This window comes from Danio rerio, chromosome 11 (assembly GCF_049306965.1).
Source record: "Danio rerio strain Tuebingen ecotype United States chromosome 11, GRCz12tu, whole genome shotgun sequence".
In the NCBI taxonomy this organism is placed as follows: Eukaryota; Metazoa; Chordata; class Actinopteri; order Cypriniformes; family Danionidae; genus Danio; species Danio rerio.
In genome coordinates this window covers 39,590,749-39,615,321 of record NC_133186.1, presented here as the reverse complement: position 1 = coordinate 39,615,321, position 24,573 = coordinate 39,590,749, and the positions used below count along the sequence as shown (strand labels likewise).

At 35.7% G+C, this 24,573-nt stretch overlaps 1 protein-coding gene across 2 annotated transcripts; it reads right to left on the bottom strand.

The window, feature by feature from the left end:
- Positions 1-199: 199 nt before the first annotated feature.
- il17rc (interleukin 17 receptor C) lies at positions 200-24,245 on the bottom strand. 2 transcript variants are annotated; one of them, XM_009306242.4, is made up of 17 exons: positions 24,161-24,245; positions 22,775-23,105; positions 21,209-21,431; positions 21,074-21,126; positions 20,739-20,778; positions 18,239-18,339; positions 15,679-15,778; positions 13,750-13,791; positions 13,304-13,425; positions 13,100-13,156; positions 12,949-13,006; positions 9,434-9,651; positions 7,258-7,314; positions 7,130-7,172; positions 6,916-7,011; positions 4,160-4,195; positions 200-2,584 (listed from the first exon to the last, which is right to left on the bottom strand). In XM_009306242.4, exons 2-17 carry the CDS (start codon positions 22,880-22,882, stop codon positions 1,896-1,898), a joined length of 2,043 nt encoding a protein of 680 aa, XP_009304517.1. In that variant the 5' UTR covers positions 22,883-23,105; positions 24,161-24,245; the 3' UTR covers positions 200-1,895. The 2 variants fall into 2 exon arrangements, with proteins under 2 accessions (XP_009304517.1, XP_073773186.1); XM_073917085.1 differs by lacking the exon at positions 24,161-24,245 and adding an exon at positions 23,226-23,266.
- Positions 24,246-24,573: the final 328 nt, after the last annotated feature.

The window sequence follows — 24,573 nt, the reverse complement described above, 5'->3', positions numbered from 1 at the left end:
ATTAAAATGCGTCTTCGCCATAGTAGTTTAGCCAAACTCGTTTTGTCGTGCTGGAGAAACAGGTATGAGTTTTAACCGTTTTAATATTTTCGTTACACATTTCTGTAGCCGAAAAACAAACAACCCAAAAAAATCTTCACAAGTTTAACTCTTAAAAATCCTCTGACAGCGAAAATACACATACCACATGACACACGTATGAACCAACGTTTTTATAGCTGTAACTTATTTAACATATAGTTTGTTAAAAATACACAGCAGTTAAATACAATATATTTATCACCATTGTACCTGATTAGTATAAGACAATTTTTCGCCCCCCGGGTCTTTTTCTGTATTGAGGTAAAGATTTTATATTCACACATTCGTTTAGCAGCTCTATACATTGTTTACTACATTAACTATTCTGACTGAACTTGCATGTAAGTATGACTTAGCACTATTCAATGTGCTGTACTTTGATAGTCATTGGCTGCTAATATGACCACTCTTTAGAATTTGCAGTGAATACTTTTCTGAAATTATATGATTAAGGAGAAAGTCTGAATGTGTGAATATCAAACCAACCTCAATTCTTAGTTTACTTCAGTCAGCTGAGGTCATACTGCGCTTCTCAGATAACAGAGCTTATTTATAGCAGTGGGTCTGGTGTACAGTATTTTTTTACCCTGCCCCCTTCTTAAACTTCTTTTTATAGACTGTAATTGTGACTAGTCTGATGGTTTGCTGGTCAGTGTCATAAGACAATTTCAAGAGCTCTAACCAGATGAGGTGGCAGTCAAAAGATTTCTACATTTGAACATCATTATAGATTTAAGGGGGTCAGTATTCCCGTATTGTTAAGATAAGCATAAACAATACCAGCACACAAAAGTGTCTTAGTTATGTTTAGATAGAAAGTTCACTTTGGCCAGCTATATTCTATATTTCACTGGTCACCCTATGACACAACACCATTGACATCATTAACATTGACATTGATAAGTGTAAATAAACTGTACATTTGCATACAACCACACTATTGCACATTATATATGTTTAGTTTAGAAAAATATACACCATTTCACAAAAGAATTTACGTTTAACTAAAGGAGAGCGAATGATTTACAACTATTAAATTAAAATGCAGACTTGCAAATGGTAAGTCAACCCTTTCCTAATAGTAATACATATGGAAATATAATGAGATGGCTATATACATATATTACTATTGCATGTGAACAGTATAACTATGTATATTGCTTGGACGGTGTTGGGTAAAGTTACTTTTAAAAGTAATTTATAATAGACGTGGCTCAGAAGCACTGTCTCCTCAAACCAAGAAGCGACCCCTAATAAATAAAGGGACTAAGCAGAATGAATATAATGTACAGTATACTATACTAATATATTACAAACTTTCATTACATTACAATTTAAAAATGCACAAATAACACAAAATCTAACCACAATAATAACCACAAAACACATACTTTCACACTGTTTCCCTTATTTAGACACATTTTTAAAGTTACTCGAGATTGTAACATATTACTTTTACAAGTAACTTTACCCAACAAAGGAATTCGAACCTAACACTGGAATTCGCATCTTGGAATTTGAAGTCTTTACCTCTTTAGTCTAAAGTTCCTCCTGCAGTGTCTGCACTTTTCAATTTCCGCATGTAAACATTTCCCATACAGACCTACTTCAGGTCGTGTACATACTAAGTAAGTCTTTGCTTGCATAACATCTAAGTGGCATTCCTATGGAGCCACTAAACCATACATAAAAAAAACCTGTAAATTGACATTTATGCCTAGTAAAGCACACCATCAACATTTTTTTAGATGTAGTATCTTTGTGGACATGAGTATTATTCATATAATGTAATAATAGTCCATACAAACAGCATGTCAGTGCAGTTCATGTCTGAGACAAACTCTCTCCTCTGTGTCTTCCATGTCGACACTAAGTGAATCAGTCTGGGTGTTCATGGATTCAGTTCTCACTCTTGTCATTTTCCAAAAGTTCTGCATTCCTGTAGCCAACTTTCTTTGTGCCCTTTTCATCCACCACATCTTCTTCAGCTTCTCGTTCACATTATTTGGTTTCTCCAAACAAAGTTCTGTTAATAATCCCTGAGCCTGTGAGGGCAGTTTATAGAGCGGCAGGCCTCTCAACAGTTTTGGCAAGTCATTCTCCTCATTGACGAGCAGTTCAGGAGAGTCTATCTGCACAAGAATGAACCGCTGCACGGCGCCGCCCTTCTGGCGGTCAGCAAAAATGCAGCCAAGAGCCGAAGCTAAAGTATCTGAGCAGTTTGCTTCCGGATTGTTTTGTCTTTCCACTGCAGCATCCCAGAACAAGTCAGCTCTCTGTAGTGTTGATTGAGAAAGAAGAAGTAGAGCTTTTCCTCCATGTTTCTTGATGTGATCGAGCTTAGAATGAAGCCACGCTGTCGGACCACATGAGCCCAGTTCTGCTGGATTCCATAAGTCAAGAAATACTCTAAAACCCAGCTCAGAAAGCAACTGGCCTATTTTACGCACCAGCTGTGAGTTGGTGGCAGGGGAATGGAGCAATAACACCTGTCCTCGTGTATCTACACACAGTCAAGAAAAGATCATGAGACAAATGTTGTAAAGTTTGTTGGGACAAAGCTGACTATAAAATGCCCTGTCTGGATGTTTGTAACAGCTTTGTACTTTCCCACATATAAAACTTATTATAGTGATTTACAGTAAATACTGTAAACAAGAGTTTTTCCAACCACACCATACTAACTTATAGTAAATTATATAATTTTTATTTGTTTCTACTTCAAATATCTAAAAGTCCAAATATCTAAAGAATCTTTATATTCTATTATTATAATTTTTAAATAATTATTATACTTTTATAATTATTATTTGTTTCTAGTCCAAATATTTAAAGTCCAAATATCTAAAAAAAATCTTTATATTTTATTATTATTAAAAATCTTTAGAATTATTATAATTAATTTTTATTTGTTTCTAGTCCAAATATCTAAAAAAAAATATTAATATTATGACTATCATTGAAAATCTTTATAATTTTTATTTGTTTCTAGTCCAAATATCTAAGTCCAAATATCTAAAAAAATCTGTATATTATATTATTACAAATCTTTATAAGTAATTATAATTTTATTTTTTTTATTCTAGTCTAAATATAAAAAAATCTTTATATTATATTATTATTAAAAATCTTTAGAATTATTATACTTTTATCATTTTTATTTGTTTATAGTCCAATTATTTAAAACTCCAAATATCTAAAAAAAAAAATCTTTATATTATATTATTAAAAATCTTTAGAATTATTATTCTTTTATAATTTTATTTGTTTTTAGTCCAAATATTTAAAACAAATAAAAATTATAAAAGTATAATAATTTTTTTTTAGATATTTGGACTAAAAAAAACTCTAAAAAAGAATTTTTGCAGTGTGCCCAATGCAGTACAAACCGTTGCACTATATTGCATATTATACACCACAGTTTACTGTAGTAAAACAAAATGTAAGTATACAATATTAAATAAAGCTTATCAGTACACTATAGTAAAACAGTATGCTATTGCATTCATTAATAAAGAGTTATAATATATACAATATAATATACTTTACTATAGTATTCTTTAAATATGCAATAGTACTTACTATAAATTACTATGGTATTTTCTCATGTGGGGTATGCTATATTCACACACAAAAAAAATTGTGCTACTTGTTTAAACTAATTATTTAAAATGAGCGGAATCAATACATTTCTTGAGGTGTTATTGGGAAAACTTGATTGTTTTATGTTTAATCCACTTAAATTTGCAAAAACAATTTAATTAACTTAATCAATTTGTGTTGGGACAACATAAAGAAATTGTGTGGAACCCTGCATTATTTAAGTAAAAATACATTTAGAAAATAAATGTGAGCTAAATTTTATTCAACACCTAGCTAACACGTTTGGACTGTTGCTATTTTGTGTTAAGTTTAAAACTTTCTAAAGAACATTTGCCATGGATTAACATGCTGTACCCTTTTGAAAATTAAATAATTATAAAAAGCTTTAAATATGATTTGAAATTGAGTCTGGAAAATTGAACTTTTGCTATGCTGAAATGCTTCTTGTGTACACATGATTGTAAACCTTGCGTACCTTGAGAGTAACATCTGTCCCATTCGCTCAGAGACCCTGTGAAAAGGATGTAGAAGAATAAAACATTTCATCAGACTCTCAAAATGCTTTCTATAATATGTCTAAAAAACCACTTTCATATATAATTTTCTATAATATGTGTAGTGAAAAGTCATGGAAAGTGTGTAAGATTCACAGACTTCACAAAATGGATGAAAGAACAGAAAATGGCAGAAGGAAAAGACAAAGAGCAGGCTTAGATGGGATAAATGCATTAAACACAGATCAGCACAAAAATATGTGCCACTGCCAAAAGCGCATCAATAGATCCATTGAGAGAAGAGGAGAAAGAAAAAAACTCAACAAAAAAGTCTCTTTTTAATGTTCTCTGGACACAGTGATATGTGTTTGGTCACTTGTAGTTTGAAACACAATAGTTAGCGGCTAGGATATGCTAAATCTACTTCTGTCATGAACACTCTCGGGATTTAGTATGGTAATGTATATGTAGATGGCAATGTTGATGTATTTGGTCTTGGCGGTATTTGATCTGCTATAATGCTGCTTCTGCTTTGATTGTTATGGCAGAGTAAGTACCGAGACCTGCTACTGCCAGCCTGTATATACACACACATGCCATCATGAGAATGTAACACACTGCTGCTGCAAACATAATATATATTCAACGCCCATAGCAGATCTAAACTCAAGTGGAGCTTGGGTGGAGGAGGATCTCCAAAAATGCGCTACAGCTTAACAGTGTAAAATGATGCAGATCTTTTAAACTGATGAGAAGCAAGCTCATTGGCTGCCAGGGTGAAAGCAACCGATCTCCTGCGCTATGTAGTTAATGACGGAGCAGATTAGTTAACCTTACAGCTTGCGCACGCAGTTTTTTACATTTTTTTTAAATTTATTGTAGTGATTTATAATATGTACTAAAGTAATGAGTTACATATAATCATTTATGTCTTTTTTAAACATGGATTTTTATGGATATTAACAAACTAACAAGTTTTTTTTTCTTAATTTTTTTTCTTCTTTCCTTTTCACAAGCCGGTTACTAAATTGTTATTTGGTCATAAGCATCTTAAGTTCTTGAAAGTTTTTAATATTTCAGATAAAAAAAACATATGAGCATTTATATGTATTTACATTTATATTTACATATTGTCTTTGCATTAAAGTACAAAAAATACAGATTGAGGTGTTTCTAATGCATTCACTGGTATGTTTTTTTTGTATTTTCTTGATAATACTACCAAGTTTTTCCTTTTATTATTTAAGCAAATATAATTGTAAAAATTATATTTTTGGTATTTTCCCATTTACTGCGTTCAAAGTTTACCCAACTATGCTGACTTCCGCTGCTGAGAAATATAAAAAGGGCCCATAACAATTCTCCATTTTTGCTTGTGTTATTTTGTTTTCAGAAAATGAGAACTGGCTAATTTGTCCATGGCATTTTCTTTTCTTACAGAGTTTACAAAATAAAGTTAAATTTAATAAAAACTAATGGTATTAAGTTGATTTTAGTTTAGCCATATATGCAGTTGAAGTCCCTCCTGAATATTTTACCCCCTCCCGCCTAATATTGCTTAAAGGGGCTAATAATATTATGTTTTTTTTTACTGCTTTTATTCTAGCTTAAATAAAACGAATAACACTTTCTCCATAAGAAAAAATGTTATAGGATATACCATGAAAATTTCTTGCTCTGTTAAACATAATTTAGGAAATATTTAAAAAAGAAAAAAATTACCAAGAGGGCTAATCATTTTACCTGTACATGCATATTTAGTAGTAGTGTGTGTGTAGTGTGTGATTTATGTAATTTATGAAGACACATTTGTGTAATGACATGGGTGTGACCTACTGTAGGTATTGCAATGCCGAAGTGGTTTATGAGGACACAGTCCTCATAATTTAAAACTGTAAAATTCTACTTTTTTCATACTCAAAATTTGCTACGGGTTGGGATTAGTGGTAGGGGGAAAATAAGGTCATATAATAAGCTTGGTGACGTTTTAAAATAATGGATCATTAGTTAATGCTAGTTAAGGTGACTGGTTCAAGCCCTGCTGGTTCGGTTTCCTTCAGGTGCTCCAGTTTCCCCCACAAGTCCAAAGACGTGTGCTGTAGGTGGATTGAATAAGCTAAATTGTCCGGAGTGTACGTGTGTATGCCCTGGTTCTTCAGATTGGGGGTTGAGCATTGGGCTAATGACCTACCTCGTAAAAAATTAGATGTTACGAAACACCAACATGGTTCGGTTAAATATCAACTTTAATATAAATGGCCCTGAGAGTAAGTAATTTAATGTACTTACTAATAATACCTAAGAACGAATAATTTAGTAAAGCATTTATTAATAATAGTTCAACATCAACTAATTAAACAACTAAAAACATTAAAATCCAAACTTGTCCTTGTTAATATTGGCTAATTTACAGTGAGTTAACATGAACTAACTTTCATTAACTTAAATAACATTACCTAACGTTAACAAAGATGAATAAGTGCTGTAATAAATGTATAACTAATTGTTTGTTTATGTTAGTAAATATATTAACTAATATATTACTGTTTTAAAGTGTTACCAGCAATGTTTACAGTTTAAATTACAGTATGCCTATGGAGAATCCTCATAAAGCACAAAAAACAACTTGTGTGTGTGATTTTAATTAATTGAATTTAGTTGAGAGTCACCTAATTTTTTTTCACCTGAGAGGCAAAACATCTTACAACTGTACATAAACAAATGAACAAAGACTTACATTTGATTTTGTTCACCAGCAGAAGTCCTCCAACAACAGTCAGACAAACACCGATCAGCGGCAGGAGGAGAAGAAGACTCCAGTACTGCCGCTCCACTAAAACAACAACCGTCATAACATTTAGAACAGCAAATGTTGATTTAAGTACATCAAACATACACGCATAACTGCGATCAAATGGCAATGATTAGTGGTGCTTCATCATCACACTTACAGGGATGTTGACAGTACTGCATAATCTCTTCATCCACTTTAAGCTGCAGACAAAAGACAGAGAATGAATCATGTTTACTGTGTTCATGTTCTGTCCGAAGGAAATCAAAACGAGAAATGTTATCTTACCATTATGCAGAGAGGCTGCTGATTTTCAGATGGGATGTTCACGAACGTCCCGGATGCCTGCCCAAGACAAATAACAGTAAAGCAAACTTTTTTTCTTATCGCTGGAAAAACAATTATTGATTTTGACCTCAGTCGGGGTAGAGGCGATATTACATTTCACCAAGATAAAAAGTGAAACTAAATTAAATAGAAGTACACTTGGGGGTGTGGAACAATGCCTAAGAAACAATTTTCAGAAATCTACAAGCAAATAGCAACACATTAAAATTAACATGAACTTTTGAAGAAGAAAAACTGATATAGTATGTCTTTTAATTCAGCAAAACATAATGATGATCAAAATAATTAAAGCAACATTAAAGTAAAAAAGACACACTAAAAACAAGATGTATAAATTATGCATTAATTAATAATGATACTTTTGTTTATATGAATCCAATAATCTCATAGTTTTGTTGAAGGACCTCCAGGTACAGTAAAATACGATGAAATAAAATAATAAACAATTAAATTAAATTAGGACGTCACGGTGGCGCAGTGGGTAGCAGGATCGCCTCACAGCAAAAAGGTTGCGTGTTCGAGTCCTGGTTGGGCCCGTTGGCATTTCTGTGTGGAGTTTGCATGTTCTCCCTGTGTTTGTGTGAGTTTCCTCCGAGTGTTCCGGTTTCCCCAGTCCAAAGTTCAAAGACTTGGTAGACATGTGGTACAGGTGAATTGGGTAAGCTAAATTGTCTGTAGTGTATGAGTTTGTATGGATGTTTCCTAGTGATAGGTTGCAGCTAGAAGGGCATCCGCAGCATAAAACAATTGCGTGAAAAGTTGGTGGTTTATTCCACTGTGGCGAGATTAATAAAGGGACTAAGCCGAAAAGAAAATGAATGAATCAATGGAAATAAAATAAAAATTTTAAATAAAATTATTAAATAAAAGAATGAAATAAAGTCATTAAATAAAATTATTAAATATAAAATATAAAGGCTCTAAGCCAAAAAGAAAATGAATGTATGAATGGATAAATTAAATTAAACTAATTAATAAAAATTTAATTTAATTTAACTTAATTTTATTTAATTTCTAGATTTCAATAAAAGATTTCAATATTCTTGCACATTTTTTTTTCACCCAATGATGAAATATATTTGTAATAATTATAGTACTATTTGCTTCATTTGCAACCTTGAAAAGAGAATCAAAGCTTTGAATGCTGTCAAATTTTTTGCTGTTTTCTATCCAGATTTCATTGACGGTGTCTCCTTAATTATCATCCCTACCTGTGTTTTTACTAAGTGTTTCACTGCAGTTTCTGCCAACAAATGGCAATGAGTACTGCTGTTGCTATAATTACAGCATCTCACCGTAAGGAACCTCAAAGCTAACCTTCACTAAAACCTCTGCTGTGTTCATACATATTGCTATAAACATCACAAAAAAACTAAAAATAAAAACTAAACTACTATTAAAGACTATTCTTATATTGGAGTGTATTTATTTGTACACTCCCCACCTTCTTTTTTTCTTTTTTTTTAAAGCTGTCACTCTTATTTATCTGTTATTATAATTTATATCTATTATTATTTTCTATCTATTACTTGTTTACATTTTTGTGATTGTAAACATTCTAAGTAAATGCTATTTGTATACTATGTTTATAAAAACACAGTTAAAAAAGACTATTATTTTAGATAATTGTGGAAAAATAAAACATTCTTAAAGTTTCTATAACTCATAAATCGCTAATAAAAAACATTATAATAATTAATAATAATAAAATTTTATAATCATAATAATTCCCTTATATCTTCATATATTAATTTTCCTTCAGCTAAGTCCCTTATTTATCAGAGGTCGCCACAGTGGAATAAACCGCCAACTATTCCAGCATATGTATTACACAGTGGATGCCCTTCCGGCTGCAATCCAGTACTGTGAAACACCCATACACTCTCACATGCACACACATAGACTACGGCCAAATTAGTTTATTCAATTCACCTATAGCGCATGTCAGAAATGCCAACTGGCCCAGTCGGGATTCAAACCAGTGACCTTCTTGCAATGAGGCGACTAACCACTGAGCCACCGTGCTGGTTTATGTCACCTTATTTTAAATCCAATAATATTTGCTTCATAGCTTCTCAGAGAGTCAAAGCTTTGCATGATGTAATATATTATTTACCCATAGTTTAGTGCTGTTTTCTGTCCAGGTGTTACAGCACTTCTGCCTGAATCCTTTAACTTCTTTGCATACTCCATCCGCCTGCAGGAGACACGGCCACAGCTCAGGGCTGATCCTGCAGGGCGATGTTAAATTCCAGCTCAGCATTGGCTCGTTGTCATTTGTTTTCATGTGGACAACAGACACTGATGTCTGTGACCAGACATTGGCCCTAAAATCTGTAGGAGAAACAAATAAATAAAGTAAATAAGTACAGAAATAAGAAGAGTAAAAATGCACATTCTAGTGCATTATCACTTTTGTGCAATATGACTTAAAATAAATAAAATTACCACTCACATGTGTACAAATTTCTCAGCATATACAGTTGAAGTCAAAACTTTCAGCACTTTTTTCTTTTTCAAATATTTCTAATCTTATGTACAGCACTTTGGTCAACCTTGGTTGTTTTTAAATGTGCTTTATAAATAAATATTGTATTGTATTGTTTATTTCGGCTAGAATAAAAGCAGTTTAAATATTAAATTTTTTTTTTTAAGTTTAAGGTTAATATTAGCCCCCTTAAGCAATAAACATTGTTTAATTGTCTACAGAACAAACCATCATTCTGTTCATTCATTCAATTTCTTTTCAGCTAAGTCATTTTATTAATCTGGGGTTGACACAGCGGCACAACCACCAACTTATACAGCATATATATTACACAGCGGATGCCCTTCTAGCTGCAACCCATCACTGGGAAACATTCATACATACGAATTCACAAACATACACTACGTAAAATTTTGCCTACCCAATTCACCTATACCACATGTCAAGGGAAATCAGAGCACCCGGAGTGAACCCACTTGAACACAGGGAGAACATGCAAACTCCACACAGAAACAACAATTGACCCAACCAGGGCTCTAGCCAGCGAGCATCTTGCTGTGAGGCGAACATGCGCCACCGTGCAGCCCCCGTTATATGACTAGCCTAATTACCCTAACTAGCCTAATTAACCTATTTAAGCCTTTAAATGGCACTTTAATAATAATAATAATAATAATAATTGCTTACATTTATATAGCGATTTTCTGGATACTCAAAGCGCTTTACACATTTTTTGGGGGAATCTCCTTATCCACCACCAGTGTGCAGCATCCACCTAGATGACACAATGGCATCTATAATGCGCACCACACAATACCTGATTGTTGTAGAGGAGACAGAGTGATGAAGCCAGTTATGATATGGGGATGGTAAAGAGGCCATGATGAACAGAGGCCAGTGGGCAAATTCGGCCAGGATGCCAGGGTTAAACCCCTAATTTTTTTTTCAAAGTGTTTTTAATGACCACAGAGAGTCAGGACCTTGGTTTAACATCTCATGCAAAAGATGGCGCTCTCTGAGCAATATAGAGTCCCCTTCACTATTGTGGGGCGTTAGGACCCACACAGAGGCAGGTTGAGTACCTCCTGCTGCTCTCACTAAGACCCCTTTTAGCTACAAACTAGCTTTCCCATGTGGTCTCCCATCCAGGTACTGACCAGGCACAGCCCTGCTTAGCTTCAGTGGGCGACCATGTGAGATTGCAGAGAGCTAGCTGTCGGCTAGACTTTAGGCTGAATACTAAAAATATTCTGTTAAATATTATGTACTGTCATCATGGCAAAGATAAAAGAAATCAGCTATTAGAAATGAGTTATTAAAAGTTAATATAATAATTCAGGGGTGCTAATAATTCAGACTTCAACTGTACATACAAATTAAACCCAGATATCCACATCAAAACATGGCATAATGATTAAATTATTTGAATTAATTTGGCCTGCAGTACTCAAAATCAGAAAACAGGAAAATGTATTATATACTCGATCAGGGGTGACGCGATGGCGCAGTACGATCGCCTCACAGCGAGAAGGTCGCCGGTTCGAGACACGGCTGGGACTTTTGTGAGGAGTTTGCATGTTCTCCTTGTGTTTGCATGGGTTTCCTTCAGGTGCTCTGGTTTCCAAAGTTGAAAGACATGTGGTATAGGTGAATTGGGTATGATAAAATTGACCGTAGTATATGTGTGTGTGAATTTGAGTGTATGGGTGTTTCCCAGTGATGGGTTGCAGCTGGAAGGGCATCCCCTGCATAAAACATATGCTTGATAAGTTGGCAGTTCATTCTGCTGTGGCGTCCCCAGATTAATAAAGGGACTAAGCCGAAAAGAATATAAATGAATGAACATACTATATCAGGCCAATGCTAAAAAACATTTCAAAAACTTAAAAAATCTTTAATTAAAAAAATGTTGACACCTCGCCAACACAGCAGAAGCCTGTCAACAAAGCATTTGTACTTAAATATCTCATCTGTTTATTGTGTCTCAGATTAAGGCTGTGTTTGCACTAGTGGAATGTAGTAGAATGAGAATGAATGCTCCTCACCCATACAGAAAAAAAAGAATATCTGTTTACAAGAGCTTTATCCAGCTGCAGGTCCGCAGACCCACACACTTTTAAGGCCACTCGGTCCAGAACCCTAGATCTAGGCTGTGGCAAACCATATAAATATTTTAATCAATATTTATTCATTCATTTATTTTCCTTCGGCTTAGTCCCTTATTTACAGGGGCGGACTGGCCATCTGGCAATTCTAGCAAATGCCAGAAGGGCCAGACCAATTTTTAAATGTGGGCCAGTCAGTTTTTATTTTATTTTTTAAATGTATTGTTTTTACGTGGAGACAGCTTTTATCTCTTGCTAGATGTGATATTATGATGATGATGATAATAATAATAATAAATCTTAAGCATTTGGACCAATCGGCGACGGCCAACTGATTTCAAGATGGGCCGACCCAATCCGAGGTTACCCGGACGTAATCAAAATCAAGAATGGCAAGAATGTCATATTATTTCACCATCTGTACATCAAAATAAATAGTGAATGTGCGTGTCCGTGGGGGGGGTTATGTTGGTGTGGTATTGTGGGCTGATGTGGCTACAGTGCCAGGGCTGAATTTTTGTCCCAGTCCGCCCCTGCTTATTTATCGGGGTGACCACAGCAGAATGAACCATTAACTATTTCTCCATATGTTTTACGCAGTGGAAGCCCTTCCAGCCGCAACCCAGTACTGGGAAACACCAATAAACTGTAACATGCACACACACTCATACACTAGAGCCGATTTAGTTTTATTTAATTCGCCTGTACCACATGTCTTTGGACTGTGGGGGAAACCAAGGCACCTGGAGGAAACCCACGCGAACACGGGGAGAACATGCAAACTCCACACAGAAATGCCAACTGTGACTCGATACGGCAATCTTCTTGCTGTGAGGCCACAGTGCTAACCTCTGAGCTACCATGCCGCCTATTTTGATCAATAAATCCTAACATTTTCAAACTGAAACAAATCTTAAACCACAGTAGTCTATAAGTCAGGCGTAACCTAACAAAACGTAAGAATTTTAAATGAAATGCACTACTGTTAAAAGAGGTGAATCTGAACGCTCTTGTCAACAAAATGAGGCTCTGAAATACCTGTTTTATTCCCTTCAAAGGGACAGATTTCAGAACGTTCGGAATCTTGCTTCCAAGCCTACAGCGTATAAGCAAACAGAAGGCAAATTAAAGTCATGAACAAACAAATAGTTTGGGCTTTGTTTTGCATCTGTATGTGTTTGAAAAGCACCTGAAAACAGATGCAGTCTGTGATTGATGCCAGTGGAATGCTGTTATTTGGCAGGGGCTGAAAGACAAAGTATAACATAAGTTACCAAGAACAGGTAGACGACAGAAAGAACAAACAGGTTTGTACATTGCATTCTCTGTAAGTATGCAGCGAGTCCTCTGGCTGTGAGTTATTTGGACAGAAAAAAATGTTGAGTTCACTGACCCAGCATTTCCCTTCTCTTCCGCGTTTCATGCACGTGTACAAGGGTTGAGAAGCTCCCTCATCTTTACTGATCAATATCATCTTATCCAGGCCCTTGTGTGTTTCAGTCTGAATTCTGAGACCTAAAATGAACAGACGTCAAGAAGACATGACACCTGAAGTGAAATTAGCTCAAACATTATGGTTTTAGTCCTACAAATAAGAAATTATTATGCCAAATTAATAATTAAATATTTCTTTAAAAACGTTCTTGAACCTCAAGTCAAAATTATATGATGAAGACTTGATGATCTAACAAAGCACCACATAGTGATTGAGCCATTTAGAGACATATATTTTTTATTCTAAATGTTTAAGTTATGTCTTGAACTGTATTTTAACCTGGGTTTAAATCATTATAAAGTATATAGACACATTGTAGGAAAATACATTTAATCCAAGCATACCTTTACACTGCTGTATGTCCTTGAGATCCCGTGAGGAACACACTACCAACAGAAAAATATATATTATAATAAAAACAGCACACACATTCTACATTGCTGCCTTTAGAGCAATGGTCTCAAACCCAGTTCCTGGAGGGCCACAGCCAGGCCCGAATTAAGAATTCAGAGGCCCCTGGGCACAATGTCTTGTAGGCTCCGCACCTCTATAGTTAAATTAAAAAATAAGATTAATATAATATTTTCATAATTAAATTAATCTATAATTTATTGTCTGCATTTTTTAAATAAATAATATGCAGTACATATATTTCTAGTCTACAAAGATTTACCTTATTTTTAAAGCATTTAAAGCTTAATTTGAAAAAAATATATACTAATACAACTAGTGAAATTAATGGATTTTAATATACTTGTTCATGTTCACTGAAGCAGTATTGAAAATGTATATTTAAGGGTATTTTTAATGTATAACTTCTACAAACTTATAATGCATATGATTTGGATATAACACCTCTCCAATCCAGTTCTGTGAATCTGAGTCTTCCATAATACCACTCTGTCCTAAATAGACACTCCAAAATCGGCATTTTCCCTTCTTCCAGGGGCCCCAAGTGCGTACGGGCCCCATGGTCTGTGCCCATAAAGCCCGTTGGTTAATCCGGCCCTGGCCATAGCTCTGCATAGTTTAGCTCCAACCACCAACAACTCACACCTGCTAAATAGTCTTTAGTAGTCTTGAACACCTTGATTTTTTTGGATCAGCTGTGTTTGATTAGGGTTGGAGTAAAACTGTGCAGATCTGCAGCCCTCCGGGAACTGAGTTTGAGATATGCTTTAGAGCATAGAGGACCACAGCACTGCAAACTTTAGTTCCAACCCTAATTTAATACACGCTTGATCAAACTATTTGAGTCAGGCGTGTTTTAAACATTCAGGTAAATGTTTTGAAGCAGAATTGGAACTAAACTGCAGGGCTGCAGGCCTCCAGGAACTCCAGGAGTTTTGACACCCCTGATTTACAGCAACTACTGCTTAATAAAACACTGGTTTGTGCAGATGCCTTTCCGATGTTATGACAGGCAGTCACTGCTTTGTAATCTCTTAATGCCTTAACAATGAATTTGCATGCATTTCCTTTTAAATGTGCCAAAAATCTTATAAAACATTACATAATTTAAATATCAAAACACATAAAGCATGTTTAAAATAAAAAATGACAAAAATAAATATAAAAATATATAAATTAACTATATAAATCTAAAATACTTCTTATTTTTCAGATGCAATGCAATAACACAAACATTGTGCAAAGCAAAAACAATTAATACAAATAAATTTGCATTTACAGATTTCACATTGTTTGAAATGTACTCCATTAAAGACTATTAAAGTCACAATGTGAAATATTTTTACATCCTGTAATTAATGTATTCTAATTCATTCATTCATTTTCCTTCGGCTTAGTCCCTTATTTATCAGGGGTAGCCACAGCGGGATGAACCACCAACTATTCTGGCATATGTTTTACGCAGTGGATGCCCTTCCAGCCGCAACCCAGTACTGGAAAACACCCATACACTCTCACATTCACAAACACAGTCATACACTACGGCCAATTTAGTTAATCCGATTCACTTATAGCGCATATCTTTGGACTGTGAGGGGAAATCAGGAAACCTACACAAACATGCAAACTCCACACAGAAATGCCAATTGACCCAGCTGGGACTCAAACCAGCAACCTTCTTGCTGTGAGGCGACAGTGCTAACCACTGAGCCACCGTGCCGCCCATGAATTATATTTGAATCTATTTTTAATAAACTGTGTTTTGATCAAAAAGTGAACATGGAGTAAGTGCCTTCTTGTTCAAACATTACAAAAATCTGTTATTTATTTAAATGTGTGACAAGTAGTCCATCAATGACTACCTGTTTTTAATGTAGGAACTTCAGCTTCCGTTTTCTTTGATCCAACCGAGATAGTCATTTTTCTGCCAAAGAGAACATCTTCATACTCCACCAGAGTCAGCTGCACGACAAAAAGATTAACACATCACAATCCAGTCACCAGTGTCACGCTAACGTTTTCTGAAATCAGGATCTTCAGGAAATTCTGCATTGCTTCACTCTTTACCTTTGCAAGCACATTACACTTGACAAATTGGGTGAAAAGTTTATTTAAATATTAAAAGAGCATTTAATTTAAAGCTTTAAATATTAAACTGTCAATACCACTTCAAAAGATTTATTTTTACCAAGAATTTTCAATACCTTTGATCATTACCCTGTCTATCTTTGTTTTGGGAGATTACTTTTTATCTGGTTTTTAATGTAGCTGGTTGCGAATTTCTGATTTGCAACCCTATTCTCTCTTGAATTGATTCTGAGCTTAGTTTTCAAGAGTTCACACTTAGATACTGTTGTTAGCAAGTTAGCAGGTTTGGCATGCTGTCCCAGGAGAGAACCCTGAGCTCGGAGATAGTTGAGCCCAGGGCTCCCGCCAGGTCCATAAATAATGTGAGGGGAGTACGAGGTCAGGTGTTCTCGAGAGCTCCCCTCGGCAAAAGAAAAAGGAGGAGAAGGGGTGGATGGGGGGTTTCTTCGGAAAACGAAGATAAGGGAGTAGTTCTTAGCTAGGTTACTTATAGTGAGTTTGGATCAATCCAATTGGCTAGCCAATGAGTGTAGATGAGTGGCCAGCTGCAGTCAATCATATCACGTGCTCCCCTCAAAATTAGTTTGTGAAACTTCATTTAATAGCAGATGGCACTTTAAGCCAGTGGTTGACAAAGTGGGGGTTGGGACCCCCAGAGGGTCGTTGAACAATGACGGGGGGTTGCTTGATGATTTCCAAAAATCAAATTCATTTTATTAAACTATTAGAATTAACATATTTTATCCATAACCTACAGAAGTAAAACAGTAGTTACATTAAAAAAACAACAACATGCAAATAAAAAGCCATCAGCCTCTCATTTGTTTGCAACCCCTGAGGTGATTACGCTATATTAAAGACACAGCACATTGATTTTAGGGCACCAGGTTAAACTTTCGGACACCTTTTACGGCACTCACGTACATTTAAAATAAATACAGGCCACAATTGAACATGGAGGATGGCCTCTGAGTGGCGTTCTTCAAAATTAAATAATGAATAGACTTGAGCCTAATAGTATGTGTGCGCCGGTGTATAAAGCTTTTATATTTATAACTATAACTGCTCTAGGCTATATTTTACCAGCAGATGGTGCTCTAGGCTATTTTTAACAGTAGATGGCGCTCTAGGGCTGTTTTAAACTGCAGATGCTGCTCTAGGCTGGTTTTAAACTGTAGATGATGCTCTAGGTTCGCATTAAACAGAAGATGGTGCTATATGTTAACTTTAAACAGCAGATGGGACTCTAGGCTAGTTGTAACATCCGATGGCATTCTAGGCTAGTTTTAAACAGCAGGTGGCACTCTAGGCTAGTTTTAACAGCAATTGGCGCTCTAGGACAGTTTTTAAAAGCAGATGGTAGTATAGGCTGGTTTTAACAGCAGATTGCGCTGTAGGCTACTTTTAAACAGCAGTTGGCACTCTAGGCTGGTTTTAACAGCAGATGGCACTCTAGGCTAGTTTTATCAGCAGGTGGCACTCTAGGACAGTTTTTAAAAGCAGATGGTACTGTAGGCTGGTTTTAAACAGCAGATGGCACTCTAGGCTAGTTTTAACAGCAGATTGCGCTGTAGGCTACTTTTAAACAGCAGATGGCACTCTAGGCTAGTTTTAACAGCAGGTGGCACTCTAGGCTAGTTTTAACAGCAGGTGGCACTCTAGGACAGTTTTTAAAAGCAGATGGTACTCTAGGCTGGTTTTAAACAGTAGATGGCACTCTAGGCTAGTTTTAACAGCAGATTGCGCTGTAGGCTACTTTTAAACATCAGATGGCACTTTAGGCTAGTTTTAACAGCAGATCGCGGCTCTAGGCTACTTTTAAACAGCAGATGGCACGCTAGGCTAGGCAGATGGCAGATGGTGCTCTAGGATGGTTTTTAACAGCAGATGGTGCTCTAGGCTACTTTTAAACAGCAGATGGCACTCTAGGCTAGTTTTAACAGCAGGTGGCACTCTAGGACAGTTTTTAAAAGCAGATGGCACTCTAGGCTAGTTTTAACAGCAGATGGCACTCTAGGCTAGTTTTAAACAGTAAATGGCACTCTAGGCTAGTTTTAACAGCAGATCGCGGCTCTAGGCTACTTTTAAACAGCAGAAGGCACTCTAGGCTAGTTTTAACAGCAGATGGCGCCCTAGGATAGTTTTTTTAACATCAGATGGCACTGTAGGATAGTTTTTAACAGTAAATGGTGCTCTAGGTATAAAATATAAAGGTAAGACCTGATGCTGCAATATATTACAAGGGAAATAAAGTGATTTTAATCTAGAATGGAAATTGTTAGAGACCTCCACAACAAAAAAGTCATAATAAATATGCACAGAGGTGTTACTCACATCGAGAGGTTTGTGCCTTTCAGAAGAAACCACAGTGAAGTCTAATCTGTTGCACCGCATTTCATTGCTTTCAGCTGATTGGTAGCAAACTGCAATAGTAACTATATGAAGAGAAGACAGAGGTATTATTAAAGCATCACACAACAAACAATGGTGAATCCACTGCTGATTCAACAAATCATATACAGTTTATTAAATCTGCATGCTAACACTGAGCAATTCCATGCAAATGTCAACCTTGCCATACAATATATGTTCATCAAAACAATTTTTACAGTAATTTGTTTGTATTTTACAGTACAGTATAGTAAAACTACTGAAAATGTTTTCAAACATTTTTATTTTTATGTTACCAAAATCACAACTTCTAATTTTTATATACTCTCACCGGCCACTTTATTAGGTACATCTATCCAAATTTCTAATCAGCCGAACACATGGCATCAACTTAATGCATTTAGACGTGTAGACCGGGTCAAAATGAGCAGCTGCAGTTCAAACCGAGCATCAGAATGGGGAGGAAATGTGATTTAAGTGACTTTGAGCGTGGCACTAGATGGGCACTTGTAGGTACTAGATGGGCTGGTCTTAGTATTTCAGAAACTGCTGATCTACTGGGATTTTCACGCACAAACATCTCTAGGGTTTACAGAGAATGGTCCGAAAAAGAGAAAATATCCAGTGAGCGGCAGTTCTGTGGGCGCAAATGCCTTGTTGATGCCAGAGGTCAGAGAAGAATTGCCAGACTGGTCCGAGCTGATAGGAAGGAAACAATAACTCAATAACCACTTGTTACAACCAAGGTATGCAGAAGATCATCGGTGAACACACAACGCATCCAACCCTGAGGCAGATGGGCTACAGCAGCAGAAGATCACATCGGGAGACAGTCCTGTCAGCTAAGAACAGGAAATTTACACAGACTCACCAAAATTGGACAATAGAAGATTGAAAAACTTTTGCCTAGTCTGTTAAGTCTCGATTTCTGCTGCGACATTCGGATGGTAGGGTCAGAATTTGGCGTCAACAACATGAAAGAAAAGATCCATCCTGTCTTGTATCAACAGTTCAGGCTGGTGGTGGTGGTGTAATGGTGTGGGGGATATTTTCTTGGTACATTTTGGACTTATTAGTACCAATTGAGCATTGTGTCAACACCACAGTCAACCTGAGCATTGTTGCTGACCATGTCCATCGATTCGCATCATGGATGTGCAACAAATCTGAACTGCATAATTCTATCATGTCAATATGAACCAAAGTATCTGAGGAATATTTCCAGTACCTTGTTGAATCTATGCCACAAAGGATTAAGGCAGTCCTGAAGGCAAAAGTGTGTCCAACCCGGTACTAGTAAGGTGTACCTAATAAAGTGGCTGGTAAGTGTATATCACATACACAACGTGCTTTTCCTCATGAATGCAAAAATATAAAACAAAATAAATATTTTTTGTTCCACATTTGTTTCCTCATTCATTTTCTTGTTCATTTCAAATTCCTCCTGATTAGTATTATTTTTCTTGGGTCGTACAGTTTAATTCACAGAATTTCTAGAGTATTTTGTATAATGTAAACTCTTTTGGTCACATCCACAATGCATGTTTATTTCCCTCAATTAAACTATAAAACACATTTACAGATTGATATCTTTCCAACCCCTTTTCTATGTGGTTAGTTGTTGGATTTTTTTTATTTATTTATTTATTTTTTGCTCATTTCAAGAGGTCACACTCAGCTGATGATTGATTATAAAGCGAGTTTGGCATGTTGTCCCAGGAGAGAGCCCTGCGCTCATAAGAACCTCGAGCCCGGGGCTCCCTCCTGTTTGCAAGATGAGAGGGGAGTTTGAGCTCAGGTAGATCTCGAGAACTCCCCTGCTGTAGTAGCTAATGAACAGATAGTGATTGCTCTTAAGAGACTACTTGCTAGGAGCATGTCTATGATGCCGATTTGGATTAGTTAATTAACTTAAGTTGCATATTTTTTAACTCTGGGAGGAAATCGGGGAACCCGGGGGAAACCCACGTGAGAGAACATGTAAACTCCACACAGAAACATCAGCTGACTTGATAAGGACTAGAACCGGTGATGTTCTTGCTGTGAGGCAACAGTGCTAACCACTGTGCCACCCATCTAGGAAAGGAGAAGTAGGGGTGGAAGGGGGGATTCTTCAAAACAAAGATGGCTGTTATATGAAACTTAGGGTATTAATAGTGGCTTATAAGTCGTCTGATTGCTCAGTCATAAATTGGATTATGCGGGACCAGCCGCCAGCAATCATCAGCATGTGATCCTCTGGAAATTAGTTCATAAATAAACTTTAGTATTTTGGAAACAGATGTTTCAATATACAGTACAATAACATAGACATTCTCTGTCAATTTATGTTTCAAGTTTTACTGCAAATGTCACAACCATAATGCTGAAACAGCTTATAAACTAACAAAGAACTAAAGGATATTTCATTTTTTTTGTTTTACTGTAAGTGCAGTCGGCCTACCTTTATCATCTGTGTGTTCTTCACAATTAAAATTTTCTTTCTGTTTAAAAGAACAACACATATTAAAGATTAAAGGTGATTCCTCATTCAGATTTTCTATATTTACTATATATCAGTGGTCACCAAACTTGTTCCTGGAGGGCCGGTGTCCTGCACATTTTAGCTCCAACCCTAATCAAACACACCTGAACAAGCTAATCAAGGTCTTGCTAGGTATACTTGAAACATCCAGGCAGGTGTGTTTAGACAACTTGGAGCTTAACCCTGCAGGGACACCGGCCCTCCAGGACCGAGATTGGTGACCCCTGCTATATATGAATTAATAAATCACTTACCATTTGGCATAGTGTATGGTCATTTGATTCAGATACATATTCTGAATCCTCTCCTGCAATCACAAAGGTTAGGTTTATGTAAAACATATTCCTGTGAACCACAAACTCTAATTGGATGCTGCTATAAAGACATACCGCTGTTTTCTTCAGATCCTTCATATACTGATTCATCACTAACATCCTCAGTATCTTCAATGAAGCTCAACTGGATGTTGATCCAAAAACATGGTTTGCAATCCTGATTGTAACAGCACAGTTTGGGCTTGACGGTCACAGAATGACATACAGAGGCAGGGCAACAGGTTACATCAGAAGCGCTGAGAGGATCTGTGCGTTTCAATGTGCAGTTTAAAAGAGTCTGAAAACACAAACAACATCAAGGTTATGATCAAGGGTTGGTTGCATAAACTGTGTCTAGACTAGATTCACAAGACAGCTGATTTGTTTTTGTTTCTTAATTAAGAGGGAAGTGCGATAGATTTATGGGCAGGGCGAGACAGAATCTGCAAACTTTTTTTGCTATTTCTGTGCAGAATTTTGCACAAAATCTGCAGATTTAAGGGGAATGATTTTGAAAGTATAGTAACTTACAATTTTACCTATGAAATAAAAAAACATTTTATCTTTTGTTTAAGGTTTACAATGCAAAACCCATTAGACTGTCTGCTAAAAACGAAAAAAATAAAAATACTTAACAAACTGTTGTACATAAATCATATAAACATTTGCATATTATTTAATAATATAATATAATATAATATAATATAATATAATATAATATAATATAATATAATATCCCAGTGTTGGGATATTGTAAAAGTATAAAATAATACATTTAGCAATGCTTTAATTTAGAATGTCCTAGTTACACATGTTCCATGTATTTACTGTAGTAATTACTATTAATCACGCATAATTACATGCACCTAACCCTAAACTTAACCTACATTCAAACCCTAACCCCTTATGTTCTTTAATCGTTCACCTATTTTAACTGGGACTTGATGAATGAACATTTAATATTATATAATTCACTTGTACCTCGTAATTCTTAGATAGTTTTTTAATTTGTAATCAGACGACTCCTCTTCTAACTATGTATTTAAAAAAATTGTATATGTAAATTATTTTATATTGTATATTTATGGGCATCTTCTGTAAATCATTATAAAAAGGGATAACATCATTATTTGCATACTGTAGATAAAAGACAAAGAATACGTAGTAAACAACATTCAAAGCTGAATTATTGTTTGCATATAACATACTTCTTTCAGTTTTGTTCCAATGTGTTTCTAGTTTTTAGTAATGAACAGTTTTGGGTAAAGTTGTTTTAAAATTAATATATTATGATAAACACATCTACTCTTAAAAATATATGTAAATAAATAACATATAACACATATGTTCACACTACTTTCCTTAAAACATATTTAGTTACTTATTTCAGTGCTGGTGGTTGTCATATTTTACTTTTAAAGATAGGCTAACTTTATAACCAACACTGAAATTGTGCGTTATGTTCTTGTATAACTTTCATATTGTATTGTATTATTATTCATTCATTCACTATCCCTCGCCTTAGTCTCTTATTTATCAGAGGTCGCCACAGCGGAATGGACCGCCTATTAGTTGTCTATTATAGTGCTAGTCCTTGTATGTCATTGCATATATTACATTATCACTGCATAAATACTCAACCTGAGGACAGGTGATGTTGTTTTCTGGCCTGTGTGTGACCCGCTCCATTGAACACACACAGGTACCGGCCAATAAAAGCAGCTTCGATATAAACGACGTCAAATCCATTACGTAACAGTTTCGCTGTCCAACAAGCGTTTAACCGAAACTACTTCACAACAAAATCCTGTAGATTATATATACTTCGTTGTATATCCTTTAACTGGACCAGAACGGACCATTGTTGATCAGTTCGGATACAAAGTCCAAATCTTCAGTCCGGTTATTACTCGAGTCTCGCCGAGCAGGAAGCGCGAAAACCCGCAGCAATGCAGCATAATGTCCCGGTTACCTGAGGAGAGTAAACAGAAAACGACCTTAATATCTACAGATATAAACTCTTCAGCTCTTTAATATATCATTTCAGCTCCTGGTCCAACATGAAAAGTAGATTTGTGTCCGGTAAAGTCACCTGACGTACGCACGAGGCTCAGGTGTGTCTGTGCGAATGACAGATTTCCCGGTTATAACGTGGGTGTTTATGAATCATGTTTGCTGGAATGCCTACTTTCATTTTATGTATGTAAACACGCCACTTGAAGGATAAGTCAGACAAATAGGATCATTTAAACACTATTTACTTACCCTCAGGTGCTTTCACACCTTTTTGTTTTGTTCTTTTTATAAGGTAGCTGAAATAGTGGCCAACATTATAGGAAAAACAAATGGAAGTCAATGGTTACAGGTTTCCAGCTTTCTTCGTAATATCTTTAGAGGGAAAACGTCAGAAAGATTTGGAACAAGTAGAGGGTGAATAGGTAATGACAGATTTATCTAGTTATTAAATTTGGTCTGGTGGAAAACTAATTAGTATTCATTTTAAAAGGCACGCCTCAAGTTTTTACATCATTTTATTTTTGTTTTCTTCTGGTTTGAGATTCCGGTTTGTAACTTTGAGGTTAAAAATTGCTGGCATAATTTTAAATTTGATGTAATCTATCCCTTCGTAATTTAGCACAATCATACTCAAACTCACTTTTCAAGCCGAACATTTGACAAAAAATGTTCAAATTACTCTTTACATGTGCATCTACATATTGAACTTTAGGAACTCTTACTTCATCCATTGAAAAATAAAAGCAAGAAAAATCACTTGCTAAAATTCATTCAATTTCTTTCCTTCAGCCTAGTCCATTATTTATGAGGGGTCACCACAGCGCAATGAACCACCAACTACTCAGGCATATGTGTTAGGCAGTGGATGCCCTTCCAACCACAACCCAGTACTGGGAAACACTTGCTAAAATTGCTAAGCTGATAAAAAAATAACAATCACAAATTCACAATAAAATACACAAGAATAGATGACTCTACCTATAATAAAATAAAAAAATGTAGGCTACTTACTGCATTGAGGTCTTAGAAAGTAGAGAGTATGATGCAGGAGTGTGTGTAAATGCTCATATGACTTCACATATGCCAGACAATCTTTAAATGAGAAACAAATTTTGAGTATGCATGAGAGACTCACCCCTCCCATCTGAGAATCAAAACACACACACACAAACACACACACACACAAACACACAAATGCAAATGACCTCTGTTGAAAACCTCAAAATAATGCTTGCTCTTAATTACCTGGGCTGCTATATGATATTGGTCATTTGCAGCTTCGTAAAACTGTAACCACTGCCAGGTGCAAAGTCCTGTTCTCGGTAACCGAGTGGATTTGTTTAGCGGTTCTTTATTTCTTGTATCATGGCAACTGATTTTAATAATACACCTGGATTTAAGAGTCAATTAATAACAGACAGTAA

Excerpts from the sequence above, each read along its gene's own strand:
- il17rc (XM_009306242.4), bottom strand. The coding sequence starts at position 22,882 with ATGGATTTGACGTCGTTTATATCGAAGCTGCTTTTATTGGCCGGTACC. Across the intron at positions 20,779-21,073 it reads ACCATACACTATGCCAAATG|AAAGAAAATTTTAATTGTGA; the intron begins GTAAGTGATTTA and ends TCTTTTAAACAG. Across the intron at positions 4,196-6,915 it reads GCTGGTGAACAAAATCAAAT|GGTCTCTGAGCGAATGGGAC; the intron begins GTAAGTCTTTGT and ends TCCTTTTCACAG.